Source organism: Notolepis coatsorum, assembly GCF_963971535.1.
Source record: "Notolepis coatsorum genome assembly, chromosome: 10".
NCBI classification, from domain to species: Eukaryota; Metazoa; Chordata; class Actinopteri; order Aulopiformes; family Paralepididae; genus Notolepis; species Notolepis coatsorum.
In genome coordinates this window covers 10,820,349-10,843,697 of record NC_140174.1, presented here as the reverse complement: position 1 = coordinate 10,843,697, position 23,349 = coordinate 10,820,349, and the positions used below count along the sequence as shown (strand labels likewise).

The 23,349-nt window shown below is 41.0% G+C and overlaps 3 protein-coding genes across 5 annotated transcripts in view; all 3 read left to right on the top strand.

The window, feature by feature from the left end:
- The window catches only part of top2a (DNA topoisomerase II alpha), an 83,162-nt gene extending 76,272 nt beyond the window's left edge, over positions 1 to 6,890 (top strand). For both annotated transcript variants that reach the window (XM_084323517.1, XM_084323516.1), the window contains exons 33-34: positions 2,068 to 2,693; positions 6,357 to 6,890. In XM_084323517.1, coding sequence (XP_084179643.1) covers positions 2,068 to 2,693; positions 6,357 to 6,509 — 779 coding nt within the window. In that variant the 3' untranslated portion in view covers positions 6,510 to 6,890. The remainder of the gene's footprint in view (positions 1 to 2,067; positions 2,694 to 6,356) is intronic.
- A 542-nt stretch (positions 6,891 to 7,432) lies between these two features.
- LOC311235367 (gap junction delta-3 protein-like) lies at positions 7,433 to 14,090 on the top strand. Of its 2 annotated transcripts, XM_084322810.1 has the most exons (3): positions 7,433 to 7,505; positions 7,712 to 7,840; positions 10,656 to 14,090. In XM_084322810.1, the coding sequence occupies exon 3, from the start codon at positions 11,001 to 11,003 to the stop codon at positions 11,841 to 11,843; it is 843 nt and encodes a 280-aa protein (XP_084178936.1). In that variant the 5' UTR covers positions 7,433 to 7,505; positions 7,712 to 7,840; positions 10,656 to 11,000; the 3' UTR covers positions 11,844 to 14,090. The 2 variants fall into 2 exon arrangements, with proteins under 2 accessions (XP_084178936.1, XP_084178937.1); XM_084322811.1 differs by lacking the exons at positions 7,433 to 7,505; positions 7,712 to 7,840 and adding an exon at positions 8,309 to 8,882.
- Positions 14,091 to 20,229: 6,139 nt separating this feature from the next.
- Positions 20,230 to 23,349, top strand: part of raraa (retinoic acid receptor, alpha a) — a gene marked incomplete at its 5' end in the record, with an annotated part of 18,060 nt that continues 14,940 nt past the window's right edge. Inside the window, one exon of the mRNA XM_084322344.1 lies at positions 20,230 to 20,317. Coding sequence (XP_084178470.1) covers positions 20,230 to 20,317 — 88 coding nt within the window. The remainder of the gene's footprint in view (positions 20,318 to 23,349) is intronic.

The following is a 23,349-nucleotide window of genomic DNA, read 5'->3' as shown; positions in this document are numbered from 1 at the left end:
TTTTAACACTGCCATTGGAAAGAGGAGCCTTTTCCCTATCCATATGTATGATTTGACCATAATACGGTCAAGTTCAAGGTCAAATAGTAAAATTGATTATAATTTATTACTGCATCTACAAATCCTTCTGTTTAATCATCTTCCTTTTGCTTAGATTTTTTTTGTACACTTGATCTCAAGAAGGTGCTGAATGAGCTCAGTGAGCGAAATCTCTTGCGGCGCAATTGTAACATGGTGTTATTCACCGGCACAGATGCAAAATAAAATCATAATTTATATTCTCCTTTTTTTTATTACAATTTACTCAAGCCTAGTAACAGACACAATATTTCTGACACTGGGAATACATACCCCCAGGTCCCTAGATGTTCCTAGATACCAAGTACATGCAAATTGACCTTGTAGAAGTGGAGCAATCTTCCATTTACTTAGGCATGTACCTTTAGGCAACATTTCTCAAAATAGGGCTACAGCTTAAAACACTGGTCATGCTAACATAAGCGGTTAGCTAGCAAGTCTTAACAAGTGAAGTCTTAACAAGTGAGGTTATCGGTAGCTTGGCCCGGATGCTCTGAAGCTCCAACATTTACTGTCTTCGCTTAGGACAGATTTTAGGACTTTGACTCCACTACGCCGTCTTTAAGCCAGGGTTTCCGTTAGAAAAAATTGTTGCCGGTCTCAGGGTCCGGTAGATTTAAATCTACCGGTCAAATGAGAGAAATTCCGGTCAGAGTTTATTGAGCTTAAAAAATAATTGACATCCTCAAGGCATGTAGATTTATAATATTTTAACTTAAAACTAGGCTACTTTTGCGTATACAGTCATTATATTCCAAATAAAATAAGTCCCGAGACTCCGTGCTGCTGCCGACTTTAAATCAAATAGGTGTCTGTGGGCAGTCGCCCGACATTAATAAACAGCAGTCTGTTATAATCACATTTTTATGAGCTAACGAATTCCGTTATATTGGACATTTGTATTAATTATATCAAGCGAAGAACTGAGAAATTTGGCAGAGAGACGACAACATTATCGTGGGTTTGCGTGATGACTCCACCTCGCAACGACTTATTTGCAAAGAGTATGTCGCTGCAGATTCAGCTGTTTTCAGGCTCTATCTGGGGACCGCTCAACAGCGCCCCCCACCCAACAGCTGAATTGCCAATGGCTGAATTGGAGTACTGCACTGTGCCTGTACAGATGGGTGGGTTATGGTGGATTCTGTGGCTCTGCAGCTGCATGCAGTCGCAAATCTAGCAGCAAGCTCCCGCTGACAACATTATTATACCTGCTTGGTGAAGCAACAATGAAACAAATGTAATGATTGTTTCGTTCATCGCATAGGCTATTTAATTTTAGTCTATTTTAATACAATTCAAATAATCAAATTGTGCTTAGAGGGAATTATTTTCACCGGACATTAAGACCGGATAGATTAAATATGTCGGACTTCAACAGATTTTGCCGGTCAAATACCGGAAATTACCGGACAACGGAAACCCTGCTTTAAGCGTCATGTGACGTTTGTGCCCAAACTCCTACAAGGTACCAAATTAAATATTTGGAGAGAACGGCTTGAGACAACCCAGTCTGCTCCTGTCACTGGGTGTTACCAGCTGTCATTCAAGTGTGATACTCTATCGCCATCTTGAGGTGGTTAGAGGAAGAGGCGGCATGCAGGCTTAGCTCAGTGGTCGACGCAGCCAAGACAGTGAGCGACCGACATATCCATTTCTAGAGCCCCTTACTAACGAGAGCTAGCAATTACTCTGGTCCGCACTGATAAATGGATACTTAAAATATTCTGTTCACGTTTCAATTATTCAGGTTGATGAAAGAGTATTACAAGTATTCTTTTTGTGAATACGGCTGAAGGTGTCGACCAGAATGTGGTTTTGAAAATTACACTGGTCTGCACTGTTAAATTGGTACTTATGACATTATGATTCTGGAGTATTGTTAGTGTTACTATATTTCAGCTTCTGACTGTGTCGAGATGCTGACTCAAGGAGGTTCATCACTTCCTACGTTGCAATCTAACTCCGATCTCTTGTGCACTCCCATAGATGCAAAACAACCATCCATCCTGGAAGCTCTGTCCAAGCCAAAGCCTGCAACCAAGACTGCCCCCAAGAAGGTCCCATCGTTTGAAACCAGTGACTCGGAGGGTGAAGCCAAGACGAAGCCTGCTACCAAGGCTGCCCCCAAGAAGGTCCCAGCGTTTGCGTTTGAAACCAGTGACTCCGAGGGTGAAGCCAAGACGAAGCCTGCTACCAAGGCTGCCCCCAAGAAGGTCCCATCGTTTGAAACCAGTGACTCAGAGGGTGAAGCCAAGACTAAGCCTGCTACCAAGGCTGCCCCCAAGACTAAGCCCGCTACCAAGGCTGCCCCCAAGACTAAGCCCGCTGCCAAAACTGCCTCCAAGAAGGTCCCATCGTTTGACTCCAGTGACGAGGAGGGCGAAGCCAAGACCAAGCCCGCTACCAAGGCTGTCCCCAAGACTAAGCCTGCTACCAAGGCTGCCCCCAAGAAGGGCCCATCGTTTGACTCCAGTGACGAGGAGGGCGAAGCCAAGACCAAGGCCCCAATGGTCAAGGAGAAGCCTGCCCTCAAACGCAAACCTATGGAGAGCAGCGACTCTGACGGCAGCTCTGGCGGCCTTATGGCCCGCATTAAAGGCAGAGTGAGCAAGGTTTGTGGTTGACTTAATCTCAAACGTGTTTTGTATGATGTTCCTATATTTCCATTTTTTCATCAACTTCATAACCAGTACATAACAGGCTTCATATAAATTATTAAAAGGATGTTTCCTCTGAAATATAGTAGATAAAAGTAAGGTACCCTAAAATGAGTAATACCCAAGTAAAGTACATGTACCTCAACTTGAGTTAAAGTAACATAAGATATTCCTTATGGTTATTTATAAGATCGAAACAGTCAGCTTTCAGAATATAGAAAGGATGATTTATTCTTGTCGCACAAGTAAAGGATTCCACCGCATGGTCTCACTGTATGCAGATAGAATGACGAGGTAAATCAAAGTTTGTATTGAAGTCTGAAAATGTGTTATCGTTACACACCTAGTAGAATGAATCCCTAAATCTGTAACAGTTGACGTCGGATTCAGTTGACTGGAATGATTTAACCAAAGTCAATAACAAAGGAAAAGAAAAAGGATAAATATAAAACATATCAAATACCAAGACATGTTTTACACACATTAAAGGGGCACTTCACCAAAAACAATGCTTATTTTATTTGGCAAAAATCTCACGCATCCAAAAACTCGAAATAGTTTTGCACACATTAATTTAGTTGGAGTTATTAAATGTGGCCACCAGTGATGTCATCAGGGACATTGAATCCTTGTGTTGTGGTAATTACAGCACCATGAAATTATGTTGATTAAAAAAATGAATACCTCGTCTTTTTAGTATTTTATTTTTTTAAACAAACACATAAACAAACATGACAACACACGATAAGATATACAAGCATTAGTTGACAGTGCACATCCAATGAAATCACATTTTAGTTAATTGTCTTATACAGGATATACAGGAATACCTTGTCTTATAGGGACTGCTACCTCATCATTCCATCGAGTTGTAATTAACTACACAAGGATTCAGTGTCCCCGATGACATCACTGGTGGCCATATTCAAATTAATTTACTCTCAATAACCGTCAAACTAAATGAATGTGTGCAAAACTTAGTTTTTGGATGCGTGTAAGATTATGTGCAAAATAAATCAGCAGTTTATTGGTGAAATGCCTCTTTAAAGTGCCAGCCTCACACCTACATTACCATACTGTAAATCCCATGCTTTTGAGCCAACAAAGTTTGGAATGAGGAGCAGTGACCTCATCACTATATTGATCAGGAGCAGTGACCTCATCACTATATTGATCAATCAGCGGTCGGTACGTATGGAAAGTAAAACTACTTCATGACCTGTAAACTCTTAAGGGGGGGTAGTGTGATCCTTCCACACGTTACACCCTCCCAGTGAGAGTCCGCGCTGCCAGGTGAAAAGAAGCGGTGGATTGGCTACATGTGATAGTCTCCGCTCTCCCAGACTGACGGTAGGGGGTAGAGTGCAGCGACCAGGAAGGGGATTGGGAATTGGCATAACGACTAACATTGGGATGGGAGAAAGGAGGGGTAAAAAGATTTAAAAAAACGGGGGGGGGGGGGGGGGAAATCCCTTTCTTGATCCCCTTGGGAAAATCTGGGTATCATAGCAGCATGGGGAGGGGAGGTACAGGTATGGGCAGGGTAATAGTAGAAATACATAAATATAGGCAATACAATTATAATTATGTAAATGGTGTAAACTATATAATTAACTCTGAATATAAGCGTATATAAAGTAAACTAATCAAAGGTACAGATGAGGGTCTGTATGCCCTATCAGTTATATTATACATTACAATAAATATAGGCAATAAGAATTAGAATATATACTAATGGGTACGTAAAGTATACACAAGGTGCCCTAACTGGCATCATATATACGTTGTAGTCCGTGCAGATTGGGTGGTGAGAATCAGACACACTTAAGTGATCAGTCATTCAAGTTTGAAGTTCAAGTTTTGTTTTATTTCTCACATTTAAGGTACATGTACAATACAGTGAAATGCTTGGTTCAACCTCTGTACGAGCCCCCTGAGAATGTGCTTCATACAGTAAAATAAGTAAAAAGAATAAAGACCAAACGCTATAAAATATATAAACTAAAAGTATAAAATGCAAACAATGAGGTACAAAATAAATTTTGTGTGCAAAAATGCGGTATATTTAAGCATTACATCACACGCAGGAGTGGTTTGTGACCAATAAACCATGCCTAGGGGTGGTCGTTAGGCCCGAGGCGCAGCCGAGGCTCGTTAGACCCCCCTAGGCATGGTTTATTGGTCACAAATCACGACTGCACGTGGTGTAAAGCTTTTATACAACTGCCAGATTCATCCAACCTTATTTCTATACAATAAACACACATTAATCGAAGATTTATTGAAAAAACCATCCGCCAGAAAAAGTAGTTCCCACAACTACAAAAAAGACAAGTTGCCTCCATGTGGAAGCAGCTTGAAGTGCATCCAACCAAACTAACACATCCAACTGTGTATTATTGGAATGATTGAGAGAAGTTGCCTCATGTGGAAGCAGCTTGAAGTGCATCCAACCAACTAACACATCCAACTGTGTATTATTGGAATGATTGATTGAAAATTTTATTACCAGATGCAGAATGGGTACAATACAGTACGGCTCAATACACACAATTGTTAAGGGAATGCAGACCTACTTTCCATAGAACTTCATTCTTAGATGCTTCTATATAAAGTAGGTAAAACAAATTAAAAGGTTTTCTTTGCCCTATAGGAAAAAAAACGTTTTCTTCGCCCTATTTTTTTATTTATTTCTTTTAGCCTAAACTTAACCAGTTGGAAACCAGGGGTACAGTAATAAAATTAGCAATCAACCAATCAATCAATTCAATAGACCATGCTCACTTAAAACAGCGCTGCTTCTCTCTCAGTCTGACTCCCCCGCTGTTGCAGACAGGAGTGTGTGTGCGTGTGTGTGTGTGTGTGTCACAGTGTGTGTGTGTGTGTGCGTGCGTGTGTGTGTGTGTGTTTGTGGGTACGCCAGCGTCGGACAGTGTGAGAGAGAACGCTGCAGTCAGTAGAAAGTAGGAAGGAAGAAATTTAAATCAATCAATTAATCTATCAATCAAACCGCGATTTTTCTTTTGTTCTAGATTGACTCAAGACCCATCAATTACATCATCCAACATTGTTTAAAATACTAACACATTCCCCTTGACAGAATCGCTTCATATTTAGTCGTTATGGTGCTTTCAACATAACCATTTGTTGTCCGCGATCTTGTTTTCTCCCGGAGTGAGCCGGGGAGGGTTATGTGATTCGGTTGTGGGCGGGTCCTGAGCCCAGGACCGTGGATTGTTGCCAATAAAGACGTGTGAATGGCCAATCAGAATCGAGAAATTTGCATGCCGTTGTATAAGGATGTAGTACATCAGTAATCTTTTTGTAATAAATAGATCAAATATGGTGTAGTGTTTAAAGTGAATGTTAAGGGTGAGTGTTTGTTTAAAGTGGATGTGTGCGCAGGTGGATGTGTGTGCAGTGGATGTAGAATGTATGAGTTGCAGTGAGTCCACATTGAGCAGCCCGATAGATGAGCTCCTTCTGAGTGTCTCTGTACCGGCCATGAGACTCTTGTTAGTTCCTAGTAGTTCTCCAGTTCTGCCGCCGTACTCCTTTACTTTCCAACCCCAGACTAATAATTCAAATGCCACTCTCGTCTCGTTTGTCTCCTGGCAGAAAACCAAGCGGGCTGAGGAGGACGACAGCTTCAATCTCTCAGACCAGGAGGCTGCCGCAACAACGACCACGGCTGCTGTGCGAGACAAGCCCGCTCGCTCCAGGAAACCCGTCACCTACGCCGTGGATTCGGACTCTGAGGAAGACTTTTGAATGAAGAAGATTTTTTTTTTTCTTCTTTAATCCTGTTCATCCAATTTGTGTGTTTAGTGTCGAAGACACTGAAGTGTTGATTCTGTTGAGTGCCATTCTGTCTGTCTTATGGCTTTGTTCCCAAGACTTGAATATTGTACTGCATTTAATCTCTAGATGAGCTGGATGGAGGTGATGCTGTGTCTTGTTGTCATTTAAAGGTCTTGTCAGCCTCTACATTGTCACAAAAAATTTGATGGAAATATAGAAAATATTTAGGACTTGTTAATGACTTCTTATTCACTTCTAACTTTTCTACATGGTTTGTCTTGTCTTGTAAATATTTCATCGGTTGTTGTTTTTTTACATGTTCGTTTTTGAAAAATAAAAGTTGTATTGGTCGCTCCGGCTGTGTGTTCATTTATTGTGGAACACGTATATATTTGTGCAATGACTACACTGTCTGGCATCACTGATTGGGCATCCCTGATTGGACATCCCTGCCTACTTTCCACAACAAATTTGTGTTTCCGCGTTCGAGTTTTGCGCTCTGATTGGCCAGGTCATGTGACGTGCGCCAATCGTGGGACGGCAAGTTCTGCGCCTATTTCCGGGTCGAACAGCCTGCAAACTACCTAACGCCTAGTTTATCACTGGTTAAGCTTAGGTGACTCTTTCACAGTTGGTTATGGTTAGAGTTTGGAATCAGGCGTTCTATCGCCCTGCTCTAAGACAAACTCTAACCGTAACCAACTTCGAAAGAGCGCCTAAGCTTAACCATCCAAAAACTTGCGGTCCCACGATTGGGCGTACATGTCGCATGACCTGGCCAATCAGAGACGCGGAAACACGACTTTGTTGTGGAAAATATTCAGGCTGCCTGGACCTATAAAAACGTAACCTCGGAACAATAGGTGTGTTCTCTATTTAAATGAGATTTATAGGGGAGGAGCATCATTACAGCACTCTTGGAAAAACGATAGTCTCTGAATGGACCAGGCTTGGGGAGCAATTTCTGTAAGTAATCTTATGACTTTGTATAAAAACTTGGTATTTTCACAGAGCGAGATGAAGGCGGTTACGATACACTTGCAGTAGAACTTGTATAATCAGTCTTTATTCACATGGTTTGAACATGTTTGCGTGTATTGCTATTCATTTGAAGGTGCATCAAGATGATGCATCGGAGCAAGAACGTTAACCGTTTTTGTTTTAATTTTCAGTGCTGGAAACATTCCACCACTTGTTGAACTGGTCCCCTGGACAAGAGAAATCCAAACATTTGAACTGCTCCCTTCCGTCACGCTGAAGTATCAACAGTTTGGAGGCAATGACACTAAACTACTACGAAAGTAAGTGACCAAATCAGATTGAAACATTTACCCTTTTTTTTTTTTTTTTTTAAGAAACTTAGTAGTTGGATCAGAAGTTGCTTGGAGAAGGCGTGCAAACCTAACCGAATATGATGCATCCTCGTAACACGTCGTCCAAATAATTTATGCAAAGGAAACGCCTGGCTTTTACACATTCCAAAGACCATACACTTTATGAGTCCACTAAGGTTTTTGTTTTTCTGGGGAGTTGCCATGTTGTCCCCTGAGAGCTGGCAGATTGGAGTTATGACTGCACCAAGCTTATGACTGAGATCCTTCCTGCCATTAGGGAAGCTCTTTCAAGTGCTCATCAAGAACTTGCCCCTCTAGAATAAACACCGCCTCTGTTCAGGACTCTTTGATAGCCCCCCCCCCCCGATTAGGCCGTTGCAGGAATTTCCTTTAACCGTTGACGCCCCCACTCAAAATCATTACCCCGGGCCTTAAGCATCTTGGAGCGGCCCAGTGAGAAGAGCCCAAGCGGGTTGGCGTAGACCCGGGAATCACCCCCTTCACTGGATACAACGTGGAATGTTTTCTTTCTTTTTCATCCCGTGAACTCTCTTTTGCCCCGAGGAACATCCCACTGTGAGAGGGACGAGGACGTGGGTGCCAAGGCAGGATCTTTAATCATCATCATCAAATTGGATTCGGCTGCTTGTTTTGATTTCTAAGGGAACATCGAATGCCTTAAGCCCTTACTTTGGTTCTTGGTGGTGCCAGCGGCCCCTGTAACGCGTGTATAAAGGCGTGACGGAGGCGGTTAGCCGCTCAACCCGCCCACCGAGCCACTTCTACATGTATGGGCTCGTCGTCGTGTTAAACCTCAGGTGTGTCGTCTTGATGGCCTTGGTTTTAGAGGGCATACCACGTTTTGTCTTGCGTCACATCGGATGATTTAGAAATGAAGAATTACTGCGCCTATCTGACTCGTGCAGAGGATTAGTTCAACCACAGCCTAGGATGAATTGGGGCATCACAGTCGGCGCTTGGAGCTGATAGAATCTTTTAAATCCAACAGGTTGGTTGACCTTACACCCCCTTTTTTACTGTACTACGTTTGCTCCTTCAACTAACTAAGAATGTGGTTGAATCGGTCCCTTGTGCGTTACAAGGTTCTCTCCCCGGGCGTTTGTGACAGTGTGGCGTCGAGGTGCTGTTGATAATATCAAACGTCATCAGTCTGATTGTTAAGATTGACTGGTCCCCCCCCCCCCCAGAAAAGGAGGGGCAGGAAATGTAGAACTGTCACGATTCAAATAATGCCATGCAACAGTCATTCAGTTCAACATGATAAAGTGAACGCTGCTGTGCTTCATTACTAAAATATTTTCAAGTTTTTTTATTTGTCACATAAGGTACATTATAGTATATATATATATATATATATATATATATATATATATATATTAAGGCTGTCAAATATATCGCGTTAATATCGCGTTAACTCCCGATTCTATTAATGCCACTAATTTTTTTAACTCAAGATTAACTAAAAATTTTTTTTTTTTTTTTTTTTTTATTACTAGACTTCACTCAGGTGTATTATTGATGCTCTCATTGATACTATGTTTGTTTCTGAAGTGTGTGTGTGTGTGTGTGTGAGATATAGAGAGAGAGGGGGGTGAGAGAGATGAGGAAGGGGCAAAAGAGAAAAAGAGCTGGGAGAGTGTGTGTGTGAGGGAGAGAGGGGGGTGTGTGATTAATCAGCCCTTGTGTGGGTGAATGTAACAAGTTCCTAACGTTTTCTTTCCCCTATTATTTCATGCACACTTTATTCATTGTTTTAAATTATTATTTTCTTTTAAGTTATTTTGTGCATCACTCTGTTTTGAATTTGATGCAAATTTGCAATGCATGAGGGTCATCCTTTTGTGTTAAATGGCTGCACAAAGCAAGCATTTGTTGACTCGCATGTTGATAAGAGTATTAAAACTTGGAACTTTAAAAGATCTGTTTAAGGTAAAAAAAAAATGCGATTAATTTGCGATTAATCACGAGTTAACTATGGACAATCATGCGATTAATCGAGTTAAATATTTTAATCGTTTGACAGCACTAATATATATATATATATATAGTCTGGGAATATTATCAGATATTTGGCCAATCTTGGAATAAATTCCTTACAAAGAAATGTCTTCACCAATGTGTTTGTAAAGGTGTCTAATAACGCATAAAAATATTTAAATTCAACTCCCGTAGGAAAACCTGTGACAGCTGCTGAAAGTTAGAGTACCCGGAACCTTATCTGTGAAACATTTTTAAATGTTTATTTTTACCATAAAGCACCTTGTGTGGTGAAGAAATGTCTTGATATGGAATTTATTCCAAGATTTTCTTATATTTCCCTGACTAATATATATATATATATATATAATGTATATAAACACACTATACAATATACAAAACAAAAAATGTACAAAATGCTAAATTCAATAATTAGGTAGAAGTAGCATATCTTTTAGGAATAAATAGATAAAATATGCTGTAATGTTTAAAGTAAATGTTAAAGGTGAATATTTAAAGTGAGTGTTTGTGGATGTTGTGTGCAATGAGTGTAGAATGGATGAGTTAGTGTTACAGTGAGTCCACATTGAGCAGTCTGATCACCTGGAGATAGAAGCTCCTTCTGAGTCTGTGCCGGCCATGAGACTCCGAGAGACGTACTAGATGTTACAAGACGTACTACAACGTAGATTAAGTTTCATTACAGTCGAATCACAGTAACTGCTCCTTGCGCGTGTTTTGCGTTATCATTAGTTTTAATTTGATGTTTGGTCTTTTGCTGCAGGCCAGTGGAAGGAGAGTCCCAGCACCGCTCTGAACAGGATCTGACTCAGGATCAGGACCCACCAGGCCAGTGGAAGGCCAGTCCCAGCACCGCTCTGGAACAGGATCTGACTCAGGATCAGGTCCTGCTGATTAGCCCCGTTAAGATTGAGCTTTGAGCCTTTTGTAATGTGAAAAAAAAAAAACACGGCGTGAAGGAGGTTTGGGTCGATTACAAAAAGAATGCGTGGGGAATTAAAAGATGCCGACGGTGGACTGAGGCGCTCGACTTGAACGCAGGGAGGAGCAGAGACGCGCAGCAGACGCGCAGCAGACCTCCGAGTCCACAGAGGACGCCTCGGTGGCCATGGCCGAGTGGGACTTCCTCAGCGGGCTGTTCGAGGCCCTGCAGGCCCACTCGCCCATGCTGGGCCGCTTCTGGCTGCTGCTCATGCTGGTCTTCAGGATGCTGATCCTGGGCACCGTGGCCAGTGACCTGTTCGCGGACGAGCAGGAGGAGTTCGCCTGCAACACCCTGCAGCCGGGCTGCAAGCAGGTCTGCTACGACAGCGCCTTCCCCATCTCCCAGTACCGCTTCTGGGTGTTCCACATCGTCCTGATCTCCACGCCCTCGCTGCTCTTCCTCATGTACGCCATGCACCACCACAACAAGAGGAAGGCCTGCCCCGGGCTCAGCCTGCAGGCGAGCGGCCAGGAGTACCGGGAGGAGCGCCACCTGCGGAGGCTGTACCTGGTCAACGTGGCCTTCCGCATGGGGGCGGAGGTGGCCGTGCTGCTGGGCCAGTGGTGGCTCTACGGCTTCAGGGTGGAGGCCCAGTTCCCCTGCAGCCGCTACCCGTGTCCGTACACCGTGGACTGCTTCACGTCGCGCCCGGCGGAGAAGACCATCTTCCTCTGCTTCTACTTCGTGGTCGGCGTGGTGTCGGCGCTGTCCAGCTTCGCCGAGCTCTGCTACGCGTCCCTGAAGTGGTTCTGCCCGCCGCCCCAAACGCCGGAGGAGCTGCCGTCGTCGTCGTGCGACTGCCAGAACGAGGACAACATGAAGCGGGACGAGGCGGAGAAGGCGGACAAGCGGCCGCACGTGAAGTTAAAGGGAGGAGCGGCGCGGGGCGGCGGCGCCAGCAGGAAGGTCTCCGGCGTCGGCCGCAAGAGCTACAGGTTCACCGGCAGCAAGACGCTCATGGTGTGAAAGAGGTCGAGCGGTACTCTGTTAATATTCTAGTGAGATCCATCTGCAAACTAACCACTGTATTTATACAGTGTGTGTGTATATCGGGGTTCGCACAAGGTCCTTGAAGTGCTTAAAGTGCTTTATAAAAAATAAAATTATTTTTTTTATAAAAGTCGAGGCCTGGAATTCCTTAAACAGCCACTTTTTTAACAAGGTGCTTAAAAAGTAATTGAAATTCAAATCATCAATTCGCATTGAAAGTTTTGTTCATCCATGATCAAATAGTTCTGAATCAAGAAATATAAATTTTTAATCTAAAGTGTAACTAATTGTCTGAAATTGGTTTTAAGCCATAAATATTGGATCAGATTTTTTATATTTATATAAAAAAAAACTGCATATAAAAGTGAATTGTATCCCTTTTAAAATGAATAATAGTGCTTGGAAAGGTACTTGAAAGTCCTTGAATTTCGTTTTGCAATGTCTGTGGGAACCCTGATATATACACAGTCACACAAGAAGGGTTACTGGTGTATGCCATGTCAGTTTATAACTATTATGTTTCTATTTGAAGCATTCACATAAGGCACCATATAAGTCCATACAAATATGTGCTTAGTTACTTACTGTGAACTTGTGTGATGATTTGACAAGGACTCGACCTCTGCTGGCTTTATGGGTGCGCATAACATTTAAGGTGCTGTAGATAACTTTCAGCCACTACATGTCGCACTAAAGCACCAGTATTTATCCACTCGGGTGCATTCCACGTGGGGAAATTAGAAGTAGGGAGGGGATACATGCCTGCAACATGTAAACGACAACATTCATTTTGGACCCACAAATCTTTTTTAAAATGATAAATTCATTCGTAATTTTCTTTTGGGGGAAAGCAATATTTTTATTACGCACCTTTCTAAAAGCTCTGTGGATGACTATTATTTATTAAAAAGAAATATATATATATAATATAAAATGTTATCTATAGCACATTTTAAACTCGTAAGATTGTGATATTTGAAACCGTCACTCAGCTGAGCTTAAAGTTGGGACTTGTGAGGTCCGTTTGTTTGAAGGATTCATTTCCTAGAGACATCATGAGGAAATGCTTCCGAGTCTGTTAACAATCAGGAACGTTGAATATTTACAGCAAGTCATAACAAGGCTGATTGCGGCGATAGGGCAGATACCAAGGCTAGCAGACCTGTCTGGCCTGATACTTCAACATGGAACACAAACCAGCTTACAACAACAAAGTAGGTGTGACTGTATATATAAATGGTATATAATTGCATAGAATTCCCTGCAGTCTATGGAACATAGACTGATAGCAGAATGCTATGTGATTCAGCATATTTACTCCTTTCCTGTAAAAACACAAAGCTAGGGGAGGGTCTCGGATATTGATTGGCGTTTACAGTAGCCAACAGCGGTGAGCGTGCGTTACGGTAATGGAATTCTACAAAACATTTCATTGAATACTAATTTAGTATACGCAGTTATTAGTGTGCAGGATGACTCATCAAAAAATTATTATTGTTTTCTAGGAACTGATTAAAAATATCATTCTTTTGTCATTGTTGGGACAGATACCGGTGTATAAGTGACAATCAGTGCAAGTCATAATATGTGATGAAAACATAAACATGTATTTTTATTTCATGGGGCCTTTACTTCCTCCTAGTGTGTTCCACTGATTGGTGACTGATGAGTGACGAGAGATGGAACGGAAACCAAAACATAGCTGGAGCTCCTGGTCTCCCTCTTAATTCAATCTGTGTTTGTCCTGCGTAAAATCAACGCTCATTATTGTGTGTCTTCATTTCAGTAAACGTCGCTAAACGGGGTGTTATGTTGCTAATGAGTAATAATAAAGCACTTGTATCTGCAGTCGTTCATTTGAGAGTTTTGAGTCTCTGGGGGGCTTTTCAGCGTTACGGGAATCTGTCTGACTGAAAGTGAGAAGTGTCTTTTGTATGGAAACAGGCTCTACGGCATTTCTGTTAACGGAAGCACGTCTTCTGTCGAATGCCACTTTGATTGATCGCCTGATGACTGTTGAGTTTTTTTTTCCAGGTTATATAATGTAGCGAACGGTGTAGCTGGTTGGTAGGAATCGACGGGGGGAGAGACTTTGTTTTTCTTTGATAACTCCAGATTATCATCAGATGTATTTCCTGCCACATCGTACAGGCTCCCCGAAGGTTGAAGTGTCCCGGAGAAAAACAAATTAAACAGGGCGGCGAGCCCTCTGACTATCCTGTCTTATCTCTCATGTGCTTTTCTAACCAACTCCAGTGCAACGACATCTCCTCTCATTATTAAGTTCCAAACTGTTCTGGCACGGAAGTTCTAATCTAACGTCTCCCCTCTGAACCCATAGGCCTATATATATATATTCTATTGTACAATTCCTGTACAGACGTATTTTCCCCTCTCTCTACTCCTGCTCTTTGCCCACCTTATGACGATGCTCCATTCCCAGATTATGATGGATCACTTTATTTTTTACATTTAGTCACTAAGGTACTTTTATCCAAAGCGACTTACAAGTTCTGTACGACAAGTCAGCAGGAAGGGTACAACTCTATCAGCTGAGTAACGATGTTCATCAAACTGCTGAAACTTGGGTGCTGCAGTGTTGACTCAAGTGCATAGTAGTTATACATGTTAGCATAGTAGGGTAAATTTTTTTTGTCAGTTTGGCGTGGTGTTGGGGGTGGGCACATGGTTTTAAAAAATCCCAATGTGGCCGCCCCTGGAAAGAGAATGTTATGTCTGCTTTGTGGTGTCTTTAAACGACTTCCACGGGGGTCTGGAAGGTAGTGGTATCGTATGTGCCCAAGCCCAGCAGTTCGTAGCACAAGTCTCTTAAATCCTCTGTAATTCTTCAGATTTTTACAGATTATGAAAGTACAGAATGTAAGCTTTCAAATGATGTGTCATACACTGAAAATATTTGAAGAAGATGTGCTTATTTGAATCTAGTTGGACCTCAAGTCAGAGCAGAGAAAAAAATCCAATCCAATCTAAAAAAGAATTTAAACAAAGGTTTTTACTAGGGATGTTCAATATTGGCTTTTTTACCTCTTAATATCCAACTCTTAATATCTGATACCGATATATGCAGGGTTTCCCTCCCCAAAAAACGGAATAATTTCAGGTAATTAACATTACATATCTCTTGTCATGTAATTAACACAACATTATGCATACTTTGACAATAAATAAAATAATAATTTGTTCTTACTTGCTTGCCCGGGTAAATAAAGGTTAAATAAATGTCAAAAAAATATATCTTCAACGTTCTCAACTTTCAGCAGTATATTTGCTTGTTCTTTTTTTGCATCGACTCATGCACCTTTTTGAAAATCATCTGACATGAAGATGGAACACATTTTTGTTGTTAATATGATTTATATGACTGGTAGTTCATACAAGACATTATCGTCCTCTAAGCCAATCTGCACTTTAACATACAGTAGGCCTGGGTTGTTTTTATTTCTGTTAGCGCCATGGATATAAGAAAGAGGTCTAGCTGAGTCGATGTTGATGGTTTTGTTGAACATTTGTATTTCACAGGAGAGAAACTATTCAAAGAAAGCTATTAAAATAGTATTTGAATCTAAATATACTTTCTTTGTGTTGATTTTACATTAATTCCATGATTTTACTCAAGTAAATATCTGTTACAAGCTTCGGTCTTAAGTAGAAAAATATTATTTTTAATCTAGATTAATTACAGAAAATTGTGAGATTAGTTCGTTTTTTTATCTATTGACAGCACTAGTAATGGTGTTAGATCCCATAGTAAACACAAACATAGGGAGGGACTTGTCTCAGATATTGATTGATTGATCCTCTAAGCTAAGGTGTTCTTCAAGGTCTCTGTGTCTTAAAGGGATATTTTGGATATATTTATTATGTCAATGTTTATCAATTCTTTAGTAGTAAAAAATGTAAGATTTTTACCAAATCTGTAACAAATATTAAGGTATTATTAACCCCAACATATAATGTCCCAAGCCTCTATACAATCAGACACGTAATCATTTGAATAGATGAGATTTGCTTATTTAATATTAATGGACATAAAATATTGACACAGAGCTGCATCTCAAATTATTCCAACGGTGTAGGGCACTTGTACTGTATCTGTATGTGCCACCTACTGTTGACTTGGACTTTGGAGCGTGCGCCAAGAACCCCTAGAGTGGCTGAGCGTCAAAGAACATGGTCATTTCCTAAATCTACATTTACAAACCGTAAACCCTAGACATAATGACATTTTAAACTTACTTGCCCAAACAAATGCCAAATCTTGTCCAGGAGGATAAAGTTGTGAATCCCTTCAAGGAGACGGGGCCAGAGTTGGATCACCTTGGACACCGGTGAGGTGATGGACCACCATGACCATGAGATTGCCAACTTTCTCAGGGAAGCTCCGAACATCGGCAATGTCTTGTTCACGGAGTGGGGGACAGAATTGAAAAACTGCCAAATGTCACAGGTCGAGGAAATCGAGCATGGCCGGTTTTTGATTGATTGATTGATTGATTGATTGAAAATTGTATTAACAAGATTGCAGAATGGGTACAATACAGTACGGCTCAATACACACAATTGTTAAGGGGATGTAGACCAGAGAAAGACTTTCGTCTTGTTTACATCAGGGCAGACAGAAACAACGGCTGCAGAAAAAATAACAATCTTTATCTTTACCCACAATCTGGAAAATGCGGAAATGTCCATTTTGGATGGAGGAAGAGACAGTTAATCACCTCCCCTGCTGGATAGGATGTCGGGCGCCCTCTGGTGGACAAGCAGCGGTAGTGTGAGGGGGACGAAAACCCTGGGCTGCCCGCCCTGCAATCTAGCGCTCAAGTAACTGGGCAGCATGGATTAGTAGTTATGTTCAGTAGTGGTGTGATGTTCAGCAGGAAAGCCACGAGGCAAAACACTTAATACAAATACTAACTATTCTATACAACACAGAATACAAATGCTAACTATTCTATACAACACAGAATACCAATACTAACGATTCTAGATACAACACAATACCAATACTAACTATTCTAGATACAACACAGAATATCAATACTAACTATTCTATACAACACAGAATACCAATACTAGCTATTCTATACAACACAGAATACCAATACTAACTATTCTATACAACACACAATACCAATACTAACTATTCTAGATACAACACAATACCAATACTAACTATTCTATACAACACACAATACCAATACTAACTATTCTATACAACACAGAATACCAATACTAGCTATTCTATACAACACAGAATACCAATAACTATTCTATACAACACAGAATACCAATACTAACTATTCTATATAACGCAGAATACCAATACTAACTATTCTATACAACACACAATACCAATACTAACTATTCTATACAACACAGAATACCAATACTAACTATTCTATATACAACACACAATACCAATACTAACTATTCTATACAACACAGAATACCAATACTAACTATTCTATACAACACAGAATACCAATACTAACTATTCTATACAACACAGAATACCAATACTAACTATTCTATACAACACAGAATACCAATACTAACTATTCTAGATACAACACAGAATACCAATAACTATTCTATACAACACAGAATACCAATACTAACTATTCTATACGACACAGAATACCAATACTAACTATTCTATACAACACAGAATACCAATACTAACTATTCTATACGACACAGAATACCAATACTAACTATTCTATACAACACAGAATACAAATGCTAACTATTCTATACAACACAGAATACCAATACTAACTATTCTAGATACAACACAATACCAATACTAACTATTCTAGATACAACACAGAATACCAATACTAACTATTCTATACAACACAGAATACCAATACTAGCTATTCTATACAACACAGAATACCAATACTAACTATTCTAGATACAACACAATACCAATACTAACTATTCTATACAACACAGAATACCAATACTAACTATTCTATACAACACAGAATACCAATACTAGCTATTCTATACAACACAATACCAATACTAACTATTCTATACAACACAGAATACCAATACTAACTATTCTAGATACAACACAGAATACCAATACTAACTATTCTATACAACACAGAATACCAATACTAACTATTCTAGATACAACACACAATACCAATACTAACTATTCTATACAACACAGAATACCAATAACTATTCTATACAACACAGAATACCAATACTAACTATTCTATATAACGCAGAATACCAATACTAACTATTCTATACAACACAGAATACCAATACTAACTATTCTATACAACACAGAATACCAATACTAACTATTCTATACAACACACAATACCAATACTAACTATTCTAGATACAACACAGAATACCAATACTAACTATTCTATACAACACAGAATACCAATACTAACTATTCTATACAACACAGAATACCAATACTAACTATTCTATATAACGCAGAATACCAATACTAACTATTCTATACAACACAGAATACCAATACTAACTATTCTATACAACACAGAATACCAATACTAACTATTCTAGATACAACACAGAATACCAATACTAACTATTCTATACAACACACAATACCAATACTAACTATTCTAGATACAACACAGAATACCAATACTAACTATTCTATACAACACACAATACCAATACTAACTATTCTAGATACAACACAGAATACCAATACTAACTATTCTATACAACACAGAATACCAATACTAACTATTCTATACAACGCAGAATACCAATACTAACTATTCTAGATACAACACAGAATACCAATACTAACTATTCTATACAACACAGAATACCAATACTAACTATTCTATACAACACACAATACCAATACTAACTATTCTAGATACAACACAGAATATAAATACTAACTATTCCATACAACACAGAATACCAATACTAACTATTCTATACAACACGTCAACACAATACAGTAGGCCACACTTCTACAACACAATATGGCTCCAGGGAAGCTGGGCTCTTGCTACAACACCGAGCTGGGCTCGTAGACGGGAGGTAGAGCAGTGGTCTGGCAATCCGGAGGTTCCCGGTTCGATTCCCGGGCAGCACATCGAAGTGTCCTTGAGCAAGACACTTAACCCCCTAACTGCTCCCGATGAGCAGGTTGGCACCTTGCACGGTCGCCTCCGCCATCAGTGTGAGTGAATGGGTAAAATAAATGTGAGGAACAAAATATAAATGCACCATTTGACCATTTATAGACGTGTTAGATCACTAGTTTCACAAAATAAAGGCATGCAAAACAAGACAAATAAAGGCTGCGTGGGGTTAGGGTCTGGGACACTACCGCCTGTTGGCTAGAAGGGCTCCCCTGAACCGCCCAGACTGCTGGGGCGCTGTAGGTAGTCCAACTCACACTAACAAAGGGGAACACACACAAACACACAGGGGAAAGCTAAAAATACCACCTGTCAGTATACGCTTACCGCACTTAAAAACAACAAAGGGTACAGGGAAGGAAAGGTACAAACCACAGGGGAGACAATAAATATGTTTTTGGAGTATGAGAGTAAGTATGAGAAAATGAGTAACTTGTATGCCGTGCTTTGAAACCTTTAGCCCATAAACCAGACACCTTACCATACCTAACACCTTACCTAACAAACACCATACCAGACAACTTACCTAACACCATACCTAACACCTTACCTAACAAACACCATACCAGACACCTTACCTAACACCATACCTAACACCTTACCTAACAAACACCATACCAGACACCTTACCTAACACCTTACCTAACACCATACCAGACACCTTACCTAACACCATACCAGACACCTTACCTAACACCATACCAGACACCTTACCTAACACCATACCAGACACCTTACCTAACACCATACCAGACACCTTACCTAACACCATACCTAACACCTTACCTAACACCATACCAGACACCTTACCTAACACCATACCTAACACCTTACCTAACACCATACCAGACACCTTACCTAACACCATACCAGACACCTTACCTAACACCATACCTAACACCTTACCTAACACCATACCAGACACCTTACCTAACACCATACCAGACACCTTACCTAACACCTTACCTAACACCTTACCTAACACCATACCAGACACCTTACCTAACACCATACCAGACACCTTACCTAACACCATACCAGACACCTTACCTAACACACCATATCTAACATCATACCAAATTGCTAAAACCTTTCTTTATATGTTTAGCCATATTCTCTCTCAGCTACCATAAGCACAAGAAGCACCATAGATTTTACGATCTTCTTAGCTTTAATTTAAGATGCTCTTGCTGGGAAACGAGGCCCAGGCCTGCCCGTTCCCCACTACCTCCAGACATCAGATGGCTCAGGAGGGAGAGCCGACGTCTGGTAATCGGAAGCTTCCAGGTTCGATTCCCGCTCCTCCCGGCAGGGTGTCAAAGTGTCCTTGAGCAAGACAAGACACTTAACCCCTAACTGCTCCCGATGAGCAGGTTGACACCTTGCATGGTCGCCTCCCCTGTCGGTGTGTGAATGTGAGGCATAAATTGTAAAGCGCCTTGTATAAAAGCAGCTATATAAATGCAGTCCTTTCCATTCACCATCTCCACAAACCGAACCCAAACGTTAACACACGCTGATCATCTCGTGCCTTCTTGCTTGTAGTGGATGTTGTGACCAGCAGGTGGCAGCAGTGTCACAGGCAGCTTTGTAATGACCAGGTCTTCTTGAAGCTTCTCAGAACAGAACACCTCTCCATTTGCAGACACATTATTCCAATGAACAATATATCGAAGCTTTCAAAAGTCATTAGGAAAACTCACACTTGATTCAATCTTGCATCGCTCTAAGATCCGTTGCGTGATGATGGAACGCCCTACCCAAAGCTATAAAGGAATGTGAATCACTACCCACTTTCAAAAACACTTTCAAAGAACACCTACGGGAGACTGCAATTCGAAACTGGCCCCTACAAATGTCCTAACCCAGTTGTACAGTAAATGACCAAGTATGGCTTTGTCAGTATTCCAATGTACAGTTTTTTTGTATCACAAACAGTACTGTATTTGCAAATCTGGTATGTCATAAATGTATAGATGTAGCAGTAGGCCTACTGTCTATCTGTATGTCGTGTGTGTCATATATGTTATGATGAATTGAAAATGGGGGACCCTGATGTAAACAAGACGAAAGTCTTTCTCTGGTCTGCATCCCCTTAACAATTGTATGTATTGTACTGTACTGTACCCATTCTGCAATCTGTTAATAAACTTTTCAATCAATCAATGATGAGGGAAGGGGGGTTGCTAATTCATGTTTAGTACCAACCTCTCGTTGTTATCTGGGGTGAACAACTCATTGAAAACCATTGTGATGTTTTATAGAAACACATATTCGGCCATACTACCTTGTAAATGAAATTGAATGTGTGATTGATCTGTGATTTCACGGTTTCTTCACCTGGTCTTCCGATCGCCACAGGGGACAAGTGTCGACAGAATTACACAGATATAACCCTTCATCAACTCCCTGAAGCACTCATATTCAAAGATCTAAAATTGATCTCTTATGGTTTGCTTTAATTGTCATCTGTGACAGAAGCGCCGCCTCGTTGAAACGCATTGAGGATGGATGTGTGTCAGTTAGGATTTGAATCAATTAAGGCGCGCGCACAAAAAAAAGAAACGTTCACGTCTTAAAGGGACAGGCACACGAATGAGCCTCTTACACTTTCACAGCGAAAACACAGACACACACATGGGAGGTGTCAATTACGGAAGCCCTAAGAGAGGCCATACATTCATACATTTTATTTACTCCGTTTTCCCGTGATAACGAGTGAATACAATTTTTTTTCTCGATTTATTAACGCGATACTTTTCTCGTGATAACAAAGTCCGTTTTCTCGTCATAACAACTTATTATTTCGTTATCTCGACATAACAAAGATCGTTTTCTCGTGATAACGGATGAATTAATCTCGTTATCTCGAGATAACGAAGTCCGTTTTCTCGTGAGAACGGATTGATTTATCTCGAGATAACGAAGTCCGTTTTCTCGTGATAACGGATTAATTTATTTCAGGGGAGTACATGACATACAGGTATATAGCCTACACAGTACTGTTACATTTGTGACATACAAGATATGCAAATATACAGTACTGTTAAACAGAGATCGTAACAGAAAATATATACATACGAGGGGGAGGAAACTGTACATTTGGAGGGGGTGGGAGGGGGTTTGGACATTTACGGGGGCCAGTTTTGAGTTGCAGCCTCCCGTATAGTGCTCTTTGAGAGCTCACTTTGATTGCGCCGCCGGTAAAGCTGAAGCCTTTGCTAACCGTCTTCTTAGATGACGCACACTAATGTGTATATTATCTGTAACAGCAAGGCATGAAGCTATTTCAGCCTGTGTCAGGCCTTGATTGAGAAGATATGTGACACGGTTTGATTGATTGATTGATTGAAAAGTTTATTAACAGATTGCAGAATGGGTACAGTACAGTACAGTGGGGGGGGGGGGGGGGGGGGGGGGGTGGGGTAGGGGGACGACGACACTGTACACTGTACATTGGAATACTGACAAAAGCCATACTTGGTCATTTACTGTACAACTGGGTTAGGGCATTTGTAGGGGCCAGTTTCGAATTGCAGTCTCCCGTAGGTGTTTTTTGAAAGTGGGTAGTGATTCACATTCCTTTACAGCTTTGGGTAGGGCGTTCCACATTGATGTGGCATAATTGCGAAACGTGTTTAGTCCCTTGTTTGAGCCGAATCTGGGTTTAACATGATTTGTGGATCAATATCCTCCTGCTCCTTAGCCCCTACCTGCTCCTCTGACATTGCGACACTGAATGATGTTTCCCCGCAGTGATTTAATATATACTAGACTATCGTTTAGTTTTCTGGAGATCTCGAGAAAATTATCCCGTTATCACGAGAAAACAAATTAAATTAACTCGTTATCACGGGAAAATGGAGTAAATAAAATGTATGAATGTATGGCCTCTTAGGGCTTCCGTAGTCAATCAACTCAGTACAGACTTCTACATTCATTGGTCTAGGTTAACCACAGCCCCCTTTCTGACCCCCACGACCCCCACCCTGAAGCGATGTCCATAACCCATTTCATATCTCGTGAAACATTTGTCGGAGAGGTCGTTGGACTCGGCAGGGAGATCCCTTTTCATTGGTCTATGTTTGCCCCGCCCCCCCCTATGCTTAAGTCCCCGCCACCCTTTTGTGTCTTTTTAACTGTTTGTTGTATACCGTTTGTTGTATACACTCCGCAGGGAGATCCCCTTTCATTGGTCTATGTTTGCCCCGCCCCCCTATGCTTAAGTCCCGCCACCTTTTGTATCTTTTGAACCGTTTTTTCACTCCTGAAAGGGGTCGTCGGGACTCTTCTGAACTCCT

Excerpts from the sequence above, each read along its gene's own strand:
- LOC311235367 (XM_084322810.1), top strand. The coding sequence starts at position 11,001 with ATGGCCGAGTGGGACTTCCTCAGCGGGCTGTTCGAGGCCCTGCAGGCC.